The following is a 15,297-nucleotide window of genomic DNA, read 5'->3' on the forward strand; positions in this document are numbered from 1 at the left end:
CCAACTGCAGAAACGGATGAGTTGCTTCAAACCCGGTCCACACTTAAGTTTAATGGTCTGAACAGTTTAAGATAGGGCTGCAGGTTTGTTCATTTGTTTCTTAAACCAAAACATACCAGTAAAATTCTCAGTGTGTACAGCAGTACGCTTTTCGTACCAGAACAGCTGTAGCCCTTCTGTGTGAGATATCTAGTGTCATAGGGTGAAACACCTTCATGCCATTAAGTATGTGCCCATGCTAACGAGGCTGTAGTGCCTTAGTTACACCACTACGGTTACAGCGGTACAACTTTATAGAGAAGATGAGCCCTTAGAAACTCAACCCCCAACTAAACTCATGTTTTCTTAAAACAAAATTAAAAAAAAAAAAACCACTACACAAAAGAGAAATAAAAGAAATAAGCAGAACTGTCTCTATTATTAAAGTATTCTTATTCTCTTTGGAGGTATCAAATTGCTTTTAAAAAGAGTAAAAAATTGGGCATACAAAAGCTATTCTCCTTAATCCATTATTTGCACAAGGAGCATTGCTGCCTAGACTTTTTCATGTATTTTTTCTACTTTCACAAACAACCTTTCCAGATCATTCCTCAGATCATCTATTGAGCTCTTCACAGACTCCAAGTTGTTCTCATTATTTTCAATTTTCACCGAGTAGGAGACTAAACTATCCACTGCAGTTCTTATCATTTTCAAATCAGAATCAACCTGGCTGACAGAAGATCTCAGTTCATCTACAGAGCCTTCCACAGAAGAAAATTTTTCAAGATAGCCTTGAGAATGTGCTTGACCTGTCTGAAGACTTCCTTGATCCAACAAAGTACTAATTTGCTTCTGGACATCCTGAAGAGCACCGGAGGATGGCAGGTCACTGATGCTTCTCCTCAAGTTTTCCACGTCATTGTACAGCGACGTCTGTGATTCACCAAGATTTTTCAGAATGTCTGTGACTGAAGTTACGTCCATATCGGAGATTCCCTGAAGAGCAGTAATGCTTTGTTCTAGGGTACTGAGCTTATTCTCATATTCTGCCTCCTTAGAAAGGAAAGATTGCAACTTTTCACTGTTTTGAGCAGCAACAGAAGTTAGAGACTCCAGGCTGTCTTCTATGTGCCTCAACCGAGACTCCAGTCCTTCCCTGTTCTTCCCAAAAGTTTCTAATGCTTTTCTGAAGAGTTCATTCTCTTCCCATTTGTTGAGGTTGGCTTTAACTTGCAGTAAATCTTCATCGAGCCTTTTAATGTCACCAGGGAGCTGCATAATAGAATCCTCAGCTCTCAGAACTTTCTCTTGTAAAGCTTTTAATGAAAGGTGTTCAGTGTCTGCAGCCTCTTTGAATTTCTCATGTTCTTGTTTGAGGTTGACTAGCTCTTTCACTTCAGTATACACATCAGACTCCATGGATTCTATTGTACTCTTCAAAGTCTCGATGTCCTTTTCTTTGGTTTTCATGGACGCCTGCAGATTATCAAAGGCATCTTTTAGCACCTTAATTTCATGTTTATACACATCTGCCTCTTCTAGTGAATCCACCTTTGCTTTCATATTGTTGATTTCATCTTGGCTCCTCTGCTGGACTTCAGTGAATACAGCGATGTTGTCATTTATAGACTTGGTTAGCTCTGTTAGTCTCTCTTCCACTGTGTTTTCCAGAGATGTGAAGTCTCGTTCCCTTGCATCCTTCACCATGTGGATGCCGTCAGACAAGTCTTTCAAAATTTCATTTTGCAGCTTCTGAAGCACTTCACTGATCCGGTTTATTTCACTCTCCCCTTGTTTAACAGCCTTCTCAGTGACCTCTTGCTTCTGCTGAGCAATTTTCATCATGGATTCAAATTCTCCAAATGTGGCTTGAAGGGAACGCACCTGAAACAGAAATCCACATGATTAATACTTACAATTTCATCCTTACCTAGATCCTTACCCTTTGTGTCTAAGATCCTTATGGCCCTTGTTACCATATGAAATGATCACCTTTCAATCCTTCATGCTCCCTGAGGCGACCCTATGGCATACGGATACAGGAGGCACAAAAAGCCCTGCATCTAGAGCCTTGCAGCTCTATAGATAATATACATCTTCTGCTGAGGATCCTTGGCCTCAGTGACCTGCCACAGATGATCCAGAAAATCCATGGCAGTGAAAATCAAACTCGAGCCTCCAGAGTTTGAATCCAGAGCAACTCCTGAACATGAAAGAAGTTTCAAAGTAGACAAGAAAGAGTAACAGGAAAAATTAGAGGGAAAGGGGAGCTGGGAATGGCTGGAGAATGGGAGTAGTAATCATGACATTTTGCTGCTCCTTAGACACCAATGGAGACACAGATTCTTCTTGTTAACTATTTTTTAAGCTAAAAAACACAGAAAGGCTTCAATGTTCTAAAGACTTAGTACCTCCTTATTCACCCACATGCTCTTAGCGAACAGGGGCACACGTATGGCTTTGTTCTCTGCCTGTGTACACAGCAGCTGCCAAGGGGCCTGGCTTGCATCTATCTCAGGTTAATACTCACAGAAAGATGTTACCACTCCCTCAGGTATGCTATTAAGCTTCCCAGTTATGAAAACCACAGTTGGTTTTAGTAGCAGCAAAAGGGGAAAGGTCAAGGGGTGAGTGGCCACCATATTCACTTACTCTCACATTTAAAGGTAAGATCCAGGCATACCAACGGGGAAGCACACATTAGTTTTGAGGCCAAGCAGACATCAGTGTCAAGACTGTGGAGAAATCTTTTTGTGCGTGTGTGGGTTATGTTTTTTTAAACTTTGTGAAGCAATGTAAGAACTCCCACTGGCTTCAACAGGAAACCATCACGTAGAAAATACCTCAAGGCTTTGGCAGGATGGCAAGTGCTGAGTAATGCATCTTGCCTTGCCTGATGCTACTCCCTATGTCTGAGGGGTATATTAATCAGTCATGCCACACGGGCTGCCATGTTTACTGATTAGATACACAGCCGGAGGGGTGGCTTTATTTTATAAATAGAAGGAAGTATATTTTATATGTTCTTAGAAAGAAATATACAGAGCTTCTATTTTTTTTTCCCTTTTTAACTGAAGGAGGCTCCAGCAGTTCCCAGTCAAGACTCTGAACCTAGAAATTATTTTCAAAAGACCTAACAGACTTACTAACTAGAAAATAAGTTATTTGTATGTAATTTTGCAAGACTAAATCCCTGGCCAAATCCTCCTTGGTTTCCACAGAAGTCTACACTGTCTAAGGATTGTAGAGTTTGGCCATGAGACTTGCCCTTGCTCCAATAGATCCCTGCAGTTTGAAGAAACCCATAAAGATGACTTATTTTTTACCCCTCTTCCATTAAAAAGGCTTGTAATGACTTTACATTCCCTATACTTGTATTCTCTAGTGCTGACACACAAAACCAGAAATGAGCTAAGGGGTAGGGAAGCAGGTAATACTGCCATATATATTGCAGCAGGGCACCAGCCACTGACTTACCAACCTCTTCTTCATTACGTCTTAGCTGTCATTCATTCTAATTTTTTCGAACATAGAGAGCTTTTTCTGTATCATTATAAATGGACTTCAGAAATTTAAAAGGAGGGCACAGGAAAGTTCTCCTCCCCTTCTCATGACAGAATTTATTTTCTTTGACTCATTCCAATCAAATCACCAAACTCGTACTTGCAATTAACTATCTTCAATTGTTAGTCTAAGAAAAGGCATCAGAAATGGCCAGGAGAACTCTCCAGAGGGCCAGAAGGTCTCTGCTGCTCTATGTTTGACAGAGACAGATCCCACCTCTCCGCAGTGGAAGCACTTTATACCTGCTCCTTCCACTGCATTCGGGCAGTGCTCATGGGGTAACTTGAAGCTGTTCTCCTATACCTCCAGCTGGGCCAGCCACTTGAAGATCAGAGAGCTCTGACATAATAAAATGGGCTGGGGTCTTCAAATGAGACCAGCCTCTAATCTGCTCTGTCCTAACCAAGAGCCACTAGGGCCCAAAGGAAACCCCTTACATGAGAGGGGTAAAGCTCAAAACTCCATAGCATAGTTCACATTCACTGAACTGTTGGTTTGTGTGTGCACCTATGGGTGAGTTTGCCTGTTTAGTGTTCATGGCTGATAAGGTTTGAAACTATAGCCCTTGAAAGGTTTAACAGCATAAATAGGATATAAAAATAGAGCTATAGCTAACAACTATGTCTTCTCTAACTGGTCATGCCATCTTGTGTTTAAACACCAAACGACCTTGGCCTCTCTGAGAATTTGTGCTATATTAAAGACTAAACTTCCACATCATTTCCTTTCTCCTCCCACTGCTGATGTGTAAAGCAGATGAGTTTATATAATGCTTACTCCTGACAGGAGCTCTCTGCAGTAGAAGACAGAAGGGCAAAGCCAGTTCCACGCAGCAGCCTGCACTGACAGCACTCCTCAAGTACAATGCACGACCCTGCACTTTTGTAGAGCAATGAGATACAGCCTGGACTTTTCTCCCTCAGGTACATTCACCAAATCACAGCAAGCAAAGCTTTCCAGGATTACATCAAAACTCTGTGCAATCTCTTCCGCTGCCTTTAATTCTTGCACTACTATAAATACGTCTAGCATGAGCCATCTGCTATACACAAAACAGTTTCAGTTCTCTCTGAAACCAACTATTTATAAACTTCCGTTATATACCTGTCTCCTAGAATATGTAACATATACCTATGATTTTGTGCAACAACATGGAGATGGGAGGCAGCAAATTGTACCCATTCCTATGCTTGGAAGGACTTACATATTGCATATACATCTGGGTTCTATACTCACATATTCTTATGTCCTGCATACCCTGCCATTGCAATTTCTTCCTTCCTACAAAGAATCTGTAAAAATGCATTAAAAACTAGGAAAAACCAACAACCCTTGCTAGTTCAAATAATGGCCCAGTCATCAGTCAGTAAAAACCCCAGGATTAAAAATTAGGTTCAGAAACAACACTATAGCCCTGAATTTTACAACCCTTTTCCCCCCTCACATGAGTTTTCCTTTTCCTCCTCGTTGTAAGGGAGAGGAAACACCCAGACTGACCCTAGAAACTCCATGTGTGCAGGCGACCGCACTGCTGGGAGCTCCACAGAACAGATGAATGATCCCTGCCAGTGCCTGTCCCACTGCCCTGTCCCCTCGCTGCCGGCCTGGGCCCAAGCTCGCAGGGAACATGGGGAATCTGCATCTGCACGGCCATACGGAGGTGGCTCACCATGCACAAAGGAGTCAACCTGAGACAAGAACTTCATTTTCTTTGATCTGACTGAGTCGTAACTTTACATACTGCTTTCCAACCAATTTACCTATTCCCTAGACAGGAACTTAATTACATGTTGATGATGCCTCCATATATGCCATTTTTTAAAGGTTTTACACACCCTGAGACATATCCAGATGGCCATTGCCATTTGTCAAACTCTAGCCTGGGGGCTAATAAAGTCTGAGTGAAGAATCGAGGAGAGTAAATGAGAATTTCTTTCGCTTCCTTTGAGCCACACCCTTTGCCAACAACTTCACAGCTTTTCCGCAGCCCTGGACTGCCACGGTCACGGTGAGTCTTGCTCCCTCAGCAAGAGGAACGTGGAAGGCAGGGTACGGCAGGAGCAGCGTTTCTGGCTCGGCCTCTGCTGTCCGGTGGAGCTGGCACAGGTTTTGTTTGCTAGAGTGCGTGGGGACGTCGAGGCAGGATCCTGCCACGTCCGACCGCGCTGCCACACCACCTCCCTCGGCGCGCACACCTGCCCGCTCGACGTGGCCCGTCTGCCACGCTCGGGTTTTAGCGATTTGCGAGAGTCGAAGATATAAAATTACCGCCAGCAGGCTCTCGAAACTGCAGGTCTGAGCTCCTGCCAACACGTAGCCTGCCGACTGCGTTACATAAAATGGCTTCACGCCCAAGCCCTGGAAGAGCAGGCTGGGCAAAGAGCCGGCTGCGGCCGCCGCTGCGGGCTGTCCCGGGGGCCGCCCCGCCCCGGCCCGGCCCGGCCCCGCTCTGCCTGGCAGGGATTTCTCGCTTTACCGAGGCCACGTTTGCATGCGCGGGGAAAACGGCGGCCCAGCCTCTATTTGTCCCTCTAATGCCATAAAAGCATCTTCACGGAGGGAGCACGGAGCGGGGGGGGGGGGAATAAGACACGTTTGCTTTCCCGCCAGCCGAGCTATCCGAGAGCTGCGCGGCTGCCGATTTAAGGGATCAACATCCCCATTCCCCCTTCTGCAGGGGCGGCTGCTGCCCCTGCCACGCCGAGTGCCCCGCCGCTCCCCAGCCCGCCCTCTCCCGGCGCCGCCAGCGCGGAGCGGCCCCGCGGGGCAACCCGCCCGCCCCCTCGACAGTGCCCGGCGCCGCGCTACCTTCTGCACCACGGTGTCCAGGGTGGCGGCCAGCTCCTGCCGCTGCCGGCCGGAGGCCTCTCTCTCCCGGGCGCTCTGCCCGACCTCCTCCCGCAGCTGCCGCACATACCAGCCGGCGGGCAGCGCGGCGCCCAGCACCACCGCGGCGCCCAGCAGCAGCGCCCAGCCGCGGCGCGGGCCAGCGCCGGAGCGGCCCCCCCCGCCCCCTGCGGCGGCCCTGCCGCCCCGGCCGTGCGCCGCCGCTGCCGGCTTCTTCGCCGCCGCCGCCTCCTCGGCGCCGCCGGGCTGCGCTCCCCGCTCGTTGGTGGCGGCGGCGGCGGCGGGCGGGCTGCCCCCCTTAGGGCCCCGGTGCTTGGCGGCCGACATGGCGGGACGCCGCCGCCGTCGTGCGCCGAGCGGGAGCAGCGGGAGCGGGTGAAAGAGGGAGGGATGGAGGGAGGGCGGGGGAGCCGGCCCGGGCAGCGCCGCGCTCCCCGCCCCGCCCCGGCCCCCGCCCCGGGGAGCCGCCACGCACACGGGGACGGCCCCGGTCCCTCCCGGAGGCAGCAGCCACGCACACGGGCTCGGCCCCGTCCCGCTGCAGGCAGCGGGACGGCGGAGCGGTGGGCAGGGCGGAGGGGGCTGCCCTCTCCAGCCCCGCGGTGGCAGACCCTCTCCCGACCGGGGGCGGGGGGGGGGGGTTCGGGGCGGGGGGGGTTTCAGAGCGGGGTGCGCCGGACCTTCCCCCCTGGCAGCCCCCAGGTGTCCCCAAGCCCAGCTCCCTCCTGCTGCCGGTTTTTAGTTTTGCACGTAGGTTTGGTGGCGGAGCGCGGCGGGCTCCCGCCTCATGATGCAACTTCTGGTTTGCTCGGTTGCGATTTCGGCTGAAACGGCTGCAGCAAGCTCCGAGAGCAAGGCGTGGAGAAAAAGTTGTTTTCTCCGTACGCAACCCACCACCCCCAGCTTCTAGTGCGTCTAGAGCAGAGGCTTGGCATCGGGGTGGTCCCTCGGGCACACAGCAGCTGCCTCGACTGGCAGGAGTCCTTCTGGCCCGACACACGCTCCCATCTCTTTCAGGGACAGCTTTGAGCACACTCGATAGACGCCGGGAGCTCAGCACTAATATTCCCTGCGGAGCCTTTGCGTTCCAAGCACATTTTTTGCCTCTCCATGTCGGCGTGAACACACTGCATTCATCCTCCCAGCAGAGCATGTCCCAGCAGAGGTCGGGGAAGGCCAAGCAGGCCTCCCTGCACCGCTGGCTCCGGTGGGGGCCTGCCCTTGTGTGGAGCGGAGCACAGGCCCGCCGTTGCAATTTTTCTCCTGCTTGTATAGAGACAGATTAGACAGTGGTGGGAGCTGACTGATTGGGATGTGCCGGAAAGAAAAGGAGAGTGGGGAAGGAGAGAGCAAGACAGAGCAAAGGGATAAGGTGGAGGAAAGAGTCTGCTGTGTGTTGAATTAATTAGCGGTCATATCTGGGGGAAAAAAAAATTGCATCTGGTCGTGTAATAGAGGATCCTTATGCAAGGGAACTGGGCGGGCTTGACACGGCAATTTTAGGGCACTAGTAGTAGAGGGCTGGGGTGTGGGTACTCTTCTACACGGTGGAAAGTGGGAGAGAATGTGCTCTACACCCATGTTTGAGTGGAAGGGAGATGTCATATGGGAATAACTTTAAAACTTCTTTTGAAAATCCCTCAAATTTTCCAGCATCACAAAGAGCTGCTTAAATCCTTTTAAGAAACATAGTAGTTGTATCTTAACTTGTTACCATGTACTTGCTTGACTGTGGAAAAACACAATGTAAGTCCCCTTCTGTTGTCTGCCTTCTGCTTTGGGCTAGACTACAGGACAGATGATAGTGCAGAAAAACTTAACTGTTTCAAAAATACACCTTGAATTCATCAGTATAGTATCTCTTTTTATGTCCTTTAGCCCTAACTGAACAGGTTAACGTAGTGACTGTTGTCTGATAGACATCTAACTGGTCTGCCAGGTCACTAAAGACTTTTATGATGCTTTGGGTCTAAGCCCTTAATCACTGATGGCTTACAGGGAAGGGTTTTTTGTAACCTTTTATGTAAAGTTGTGCACACACGCACAGTGCAAGGCCAAGGTGTGTCACTGCATCTTATTTTTGTAACTACGAGTTACAATTCTGGAAGTGAGTCCTAATTTTGACCAGAAAGGACTGGGGCATATTTTCACCTCAATAGCTACACTGCAGGCAACAGCAATACCAACCTTTTCACATACTAACTGATGGAGTACATTGCACTTGAATTTGCTTGGCCTTCTTCAGTTCTTGAGTCCCCTGTGCTGATGTCCTGTTCACTGCTCCCTTTGAAATTGCACGCAACACTTACTCTCCTGTCCAGAAAGTCCCATTTCATGAGTTGCCTGAAAATTCAAAGCAAGATGAATATTGGAAGTTGCTATTTCAGAGATAGTAGAAGAGATCTTGCCATCAGGTGGAGTCTGCATGTTGCCAGCAGCTTCCATGTGGTGCTTGGACTCAGGATTCTGAACCTAGGACAGTGTTATGACAAAGTGTCCAGTGTGACAGAGTTTGTACTGGAGAATCCTAAAAATAAAAACATGCTAAACAATCTTCACTGCTGCATCCCCGCACTTCCCCATGTTTCAGACAGAAATTAGGACAGGACAGGACAGGACAGGACAGGATAGGATAGGATAGGATAGGATAGGATAGGATAGGATAGGATAGGATAGGAATCAATGGGCTGAGGCCAATGCTATGAGGTTTAACAAGGCCAAGTGCCAGGTCCTGCACTTGGGTCACAACAACCCCATGCAGCGCTACAGGCTTGGGGTTGAGTGGCTGGAGAGCTGCCCGGTGGAAAAGGACCTGGGGGTACTGGTCGACAGCCGACTGAACATGAGCCAGCAGTGTGCCCAGGTGGCCAAGAAGGCCAACAGCATCCTGGCCTGTATCAGCAACAGTGTGGCCAGCAGGAGCAGGGAGGTGATCGTGCCCCTGTACTCAGCACTGGTGAGGTCGCACCTCGAATGCTGTGTGCAGTTTTGGGCCCCTCACTACAAGAAGGACAAGGACACTGAGGTGCTGGAGCATGTCCAGAGAAGGGCACCGAAGCTGGTGAAGGGTCTGGAGAACAGGTCTGGTGAGGAGCGGCTGAGGGAACGGGGGTTGTTCAGTCTGGAGAAGAGGAGGCTGAGGGGAGACCTTATCGCTCTCTACAACTGCCTGAAAGGAGGTTGTAGGGAGGTGGGGGTCGGTCTCGTCTCCCAAGTAACAAGTGATGGGACAAGAGGAAATGGCCTCAAGCTGCGCCAGGGGAGGTTTAGATTGGACATCAGGAAAGATTTCTTTACTGAAAGAGTGGTCAGACATTGGAACAGGCTGCCCAGGGAAGTGGTGGAGTCACCGTCCCTGGAGGTGTTCAAAAACATGTAGATGTGGCACTTCGGGACATGGTTTACTGGACGTGGGGGTGTTGGGTCAACAGTTGGACTTGATGATCTCAGAGGTCTATTCCAACCTTATGATTCTATGATTATAGGACAGGACAGGACAGGACAGGACAGGATAGGATAGGATAGGATAGGATAGGATAGGATAGGATAGTTCCTGTTGGAAGGGACCTGCAATGATCATTGAGTCCAACTGCCTGAGCAATGAGGCCACTCAGTTTCTAACACTTTCTTCCTCCTATCTGATAGACATGCTGAGTAGCTAGGCTATCAGGATGGACTCTCAAGTAATTTTGAAAACTGCCTTTCATTTCATCACAAGACAATCAATGAACAAAGTAAGCTGATCCCGTTTTCCCCCTTTCTTTCACTGTTAAGACCAGAGAGGCTTACATAGTAGACTTCTATTACTGTCTCTGTCTCGCGTTCTCTCAGGGGGTTCATGACTAGGATCACGCAAAGAAATAATGGATTTAGACCTGGGCTAAAAGCAAACAACTGCTAGACAACCAGTAGTAATGGTGGTAGGTTCAAAAGGATTTATTAGGGTTTTTTTCAAGAACAATGCAATGAAAATTTCTTGGCAGTTGATTTCTCCCTCAGACATGTTACTCTTCTTCTGTATTTTAATGTGTATGTATCTAAAGCTAACTTTTAAAAAGCCTGTATTCATGTTTGTATCTGTTAGTATTTGCCCATATGAAAGGTCTGTGTAGGATGAAAGAAAATTCTGTTCAAGACATGGAGTCAAAGAATGAAAATAACGCTTTAAAGCTCTACTGGGGCTTCTGAGCAAAGATCTTACACATGTAGCTTCAGCGTCTCTAAGACATAAATAAATGTTAGTAGCAACAAGCTGTTTCCAAGTTCTACACCTAGGCTGCTGAACTGCTAGTGCAAATTCAATTTATTTCCTTCTTGTGGTTTTATGTTATATGGAAATGCATTGCTTGCCAAGAGTCATTCCACGCGTGGAAGATCATGACATTAATGTGCAAGCCATAACTCCTTGCAAAATAAAACACCTGAGGTGCTAATGTATCTGTTTCTCTGTTTGTTTACAGCAAGAAATCCAATCAAGTTTTGTCTTGGAGGATATTTTATTTTCTTGGTCTTTCCTTTGATTCACAGTACATTCTTTTTTAATGAATTTTTGGTTGAGTATTCTTCAGAGACAGTGAATGTTAAACCTAGGCAGGATCACAGCCGCTGGTGTTGGCCCAGCAAATCCAGTTCCATTCAATACTTCTGCCAAGGTTTAGGATGAACTGAACTGTTTGTTCTGTACATGTCAGTAACTACTAGCATGGCTGACAGAAGGAGAACTTATAGTTTATTATCTCAGCCATTTTGTCAGCACAATTCTGTCAAATGCACAGACTGGAGGCCGAAAGTCACTAGCTGGAGAGGATGCTAGCGTGACTGCAGGGTACGGACACCACAACAGAATTTGGTTAGGTGATTGTCCTGACCCTCACAAGTAGTGGAGAGCTTGCATAGGGTCAGGAGATTGTCCTAAATACATCGCAGAGGTGGCTGGAGCTGATACAGGGAGGGGCTTGCACTGAAATGGATGAGGAACCTTCAGGATACTCTGTCCTTCTCAATACCACGGGAGTAGAAGTCTCCAGCATTAAACAAGGCACCCTAGGAAAGCTAGAATAGCAGAGTTTCCACAGTGAATGTCTAGCCACAGCCTTAGCTGTCTCACACTTTATAATAAGGAGGATCTCAGATTTCTATTTAGGAAGGGCCTAGAAAGGCTAGGATTTCTAGCAGTACCCTAAGACCCAGGATTTTAGCTCTGAAGCGGTTTATTTCAGAGAGTTTACCATAAGAACTGAGCCATATGGACATTACCAGAGACAATAATCAGGAGGATCATCAATGTTAAGCATCAAGGGATGTAAATCTGTTTGAGGTAGTAAGGCAACATAGGTAACTGTCATACCATTTCTCCTTCTCCAGCTTGGCAGTCACAAGGAAAATGTTAGCGATGTACTAGCTAAGGCTTTTTCTCGCCAAGGAACCAATACAAACTATTTCTGACCAAGAGTACCACTGTACAAATAGCTTCTTATTGTATTTGACACAGTGGGTCAAACTCTTTGTTTCCTATGTAGAGAAAGACAGACCACGAGTGCTGAGGGGAGAGTGCGTGAGGAATTTGTTGAAGTGGTAAAGTAGCTAGACACTGCAGTCTGGTGCGGTTGGGGAGCTGACTGATGTACCATTTTCTCTGAGAAGCTTCCATATTCTGTTTTGCTTCTGTGTGAATTTGAAGCTAAATACTTTGGTGGGCAGAAGTAGCAATCCTGTTTGCCTCTCACAAGACTTATTTCTCCTTGGAATACAGGAAGCGCCACAGAAGAGCAAGGTAAGAAAGCATCCTTACACCTGCCTTGTAGACCTTTTGTCTTAACCTTGATCCTATTATCAAATCTGGGCCTGATGCTCTCAGTCAACCCAGAGTCTTAACATCCATCTGTTAGCGCTAAAGCCAGTCTGCCTGGCTCAGTTATTAGGATTAGGGCAAAATATCTTGTGACTTCAAGTTATGTTCTCAACTTAGTTGTCATGGGCCCTGCTGTAAACAATAACATGCCCTTTCCGTTTCCTCCCACTCTAACCATCAGTTAGCCACATACTGGGACATTTCTGACCTGCGGGGCCAAATGCAGCTGCACATCTTTACCCACTCAGCAGCTGCATTGATGTTTGGGTAAAGCAGTGCATTAATTGTAGGCTTTATTGTCTTTGCCAGTTTTACTGGTAACAGTAAGGAAAGGTTATGAACTAAATGCTGCAAAGGGTGAGCACAAACTAGTCCTTCATTTCAATTAACAGTGCTTCTGTAGTGAAAGGCCAAGAATTAAGGTCAACTTGAGACACTAGTCAAAATTCCAAATTTGTACCATGCTGTGGTTTAACCCCAGCCAGCAGCTAAGCACCACACAGCTGCTCACTCACTTCCCCCAGATGGATGAGGGGGAGAGAATCAGAAGGGTAAAAGTGAGAAAACTCGTGGGTTGAGATAAAAACAGTTTAATAACTTAAATAAAAGAAAATAATAATAAATTGTAATGAAAAAGAAAATAACAAAGAGAGAGAAATAAACCCCAAGAAAGACAAGTGATGCAAATGAAAACAATTGCTTCTCACCAACAGACCAATGCCCAGGCAGTCCCCAAGCTGTGCCTCCTCGCCAACCTCCCCCCCAGCTTTATATGCTGAGCATGATGTCATATGGCATGGAATAGCCCTTTGCGTAGTTGGGGTGAGCTGTGCTGGCTGTGTCCACTCCCAACTTCTTGTCCATCCCCAGCCTACTCACTGGTGGGGCGGTGTGAGAGGCAGAAAGGGCCTTGACTGTGTAAGCAGTGCTCAGCATCAACTAAAACATCCCTGTACTATCAACACTGTTTTTAGCACAAATCCAAAACACAGCCCCATACCAGCTAGTATGACAAAAATTAACTCTACCCCAGCCAAAACCAGCACATACCCACATGTCCTATATAAGACACAAGGACATTGATCTTCTTAATTGAGCAGAACAAATTTAAAGGCTGCACAATTATTTTCCTGTGTGAGTGATGAGTTCTGCAGTGTCTAACCGATTCTTGGTCTTCGGACTGGAATCTTGAAGCATGTCTTTGGTGCCTCAGCTACATATACAGTTGCACATCTCTGAGATAGATAGATAGATAGATAGATAGATAGATAGATAGATAGATAGATAGATAGAGCAAGCTAGATACTTCAGAATGGGCTCTAAAACAGCTGGTGTGCTGTGGGAGAAAGGCACTGCTACAGCTGAAAAAAAAAGAGTTATTTTAAAGCCAGCCCTTTCTGGAATTCCATCTCTTACTCCATGGTGTAGGATGATACTCATGAGATATTTTTTCCTTTAAACTTGATCTTTCATATAAATATTTAGAAGCTAGTTTACTTGGTGAGGCTGGAGCATCCCTTTCCCTCCCTGTGCAAGCTAGGCCACTGCGCACCACAGGTTTCCACAATTGCCGGTCCACACAGACAGCACACAAAATGGACCCTTGAGTCACTGACCCTGGTGTTTGCTGCCAAGTACTCATTCTGCAGTTTTAAATTATATAGCTGGTTAGTTAATAAAAGGTGTCAGCAGCCATCACAGCAACGACCAGAACTCAGGTTTCTGCCATCTTTCAGATGGCATTTAAGCTCAAATGGATGTAAAAAATAATAACAAATAACGTCCTTGGAAGTGTAAACAGTCCTGTACAAGGCAGTCCATCTGTACACCATCACAGACAAGTCTTCTCCAAAGCTCTTTTGAGCTTCTCTTAGATTGTCGTTGCCATGTGATGTGTACAAACTGGGACAAAGTAGTGCAAACAGAGTTATTTAAAACATTGTCTTCTTTATGGAAGCTATCGGATTAGGCTGTTGGACTTAATCCCATTTAATGTCTCCGAAGGCTGGGCTCAGAGCAGCAGGGCTGACAGGTGCTCTACATTGCTGGGAGCAAGCGCTTCTCCTCGAGCAGGGCACTTGGCATTTGCATAGCCAAACTCTGTTCCCTGCTTCATGCCCTTACTTTCATAGCAGAGGTTAATAGGACCTACAGTGGGCTTTGGTCTATGCAAATACATCTGTCCCATATAGTTCATCACGTGTGCTGAAGATTATTTGCAGGAAGGGGAGCTCTGTGTCTTCATGAGCAAGGCTTGACTCAGTTATCCCCTGCCTCAGAGGTGACTGCCAGTGTTTTGACCTCCATGCTTCCTGGTAGGTGAGGCAATGGTGGCACGTAGCTCCTGTGACAGGAAGAGATGATGACTCTGACAGGTACTGCTGGCCCAGCGGGTGCGTGAAGCTGCCCGGTGGATGAGGTCAATACAGCAATAAGGAAAGCATTTATAATAATAGCGCCATACTGCTTCGTGCGGCGTTCCTCAGCGGGCACTCAGCAGGCCTCCGAACACCACAGCCAGGCCCAAGGCGAGTGACTAAACTCAGCACGGTCCGGAGTGGCCTCCCTGAGGCTAAGATGGCGGGGGTGAGGGGGCGCCTCACTCCCCTCAAGGAAACCAGAGCAGGAAAGCTCGTGGAGGCACATTTAAAGCCTCCTTGGGAGCACAGTGAACAGAAACGGGTAAACAGAGCCTGAGGTGCCAGCTCTTCTCCTGACGAGAACATCCCCCCTGCCTCCGCCCCGTCCCCCGCCTCTGTGAGGCCGGCGTGTGTACCCAGCCCCTGAGGCGGCTTTCGGGCGGGGCTAACGCGGAGTCCCCGCCCCTTGCCCAGCGCGGGGCAGGGTCAGTCCGCATCGACGCTGCTCTTCCGTAAACACCGCCCAGCCCTTCCCCCGGCCTTCCCCCCGGGTAGGGTCCATTCAGCGTGGGGGAGTCTGCGGAAGCGTCTTCCTTTGTCCCCTCATATTTCTCCCCGCTTAGTGCTCGGACCCGGGCAGAATGAGGGGCCACGGGCTGGTGCTGCGGGATAGGCGGAGGCTGACCCAAGTTC

The 15,297-nt window shown here is 47.9% G+C and overlaps 1 protein-coding gene across 1 annotated transcript; it reads right to left on the minus strand.

Moving 5' to 3' along the window:
- Positions 1-413: 413 nt before the first annotated feature.
- On the minus strand, positions 414-6,720 carry CKAP4 (cytoskeleton associated protein 4). The gene is made up of 2 exons (XM_086468399.1): positions 6,355-6,720; positions 414-1,866 (listed from the first exon to the last, which is right to left on the minus strand). Exons 1-2 carry the CDS (start codon positions 6,718-6,720, stop codon positions 535-537), a joined length of 1,698 nt encoding a protein of 565 aa, XP_086324525.1. The 3' UTR covers positions 414-534.
- Between the last annotated feature and the right edge of the window lie 8,577 nt (positions 6,721-15,297).

Source organism: Leptosomus discolor, chromosome 1 (assembly GCF_034619465.1).
Source record: "Leptosomus discolor isolate bLepDis1 chromosome 1, bLepDis1.hap2, whole genome shotgun sequence".
Classification (NCBI taxonomy): Eukaryota; Metazoa; Chordata; class Aves; order Leptosomiformes; family Leptosomidae; genus Leptosomus; species Leptosomus discolor.

What these genes read in the sequence shown, in the direction of transcription:
- CKAP4 (XM_086468399.1), bottom strand. Translation starts at nt 6,720, where the DNA reads ATGTCGGCCGCCAAGCACCGGGGCCCTAAGGGGGGCAGCCCGCCCGCC. An exon ending in TGGACACCGTGGTGCAGAAG is followed by an intron (nt 1,867 to 6,354) that starts GTAGCGCGGCGC and finishes TTTCTGTTTCAG; the next exon opens with GTGCGTTCCCTTCAAGCCAC.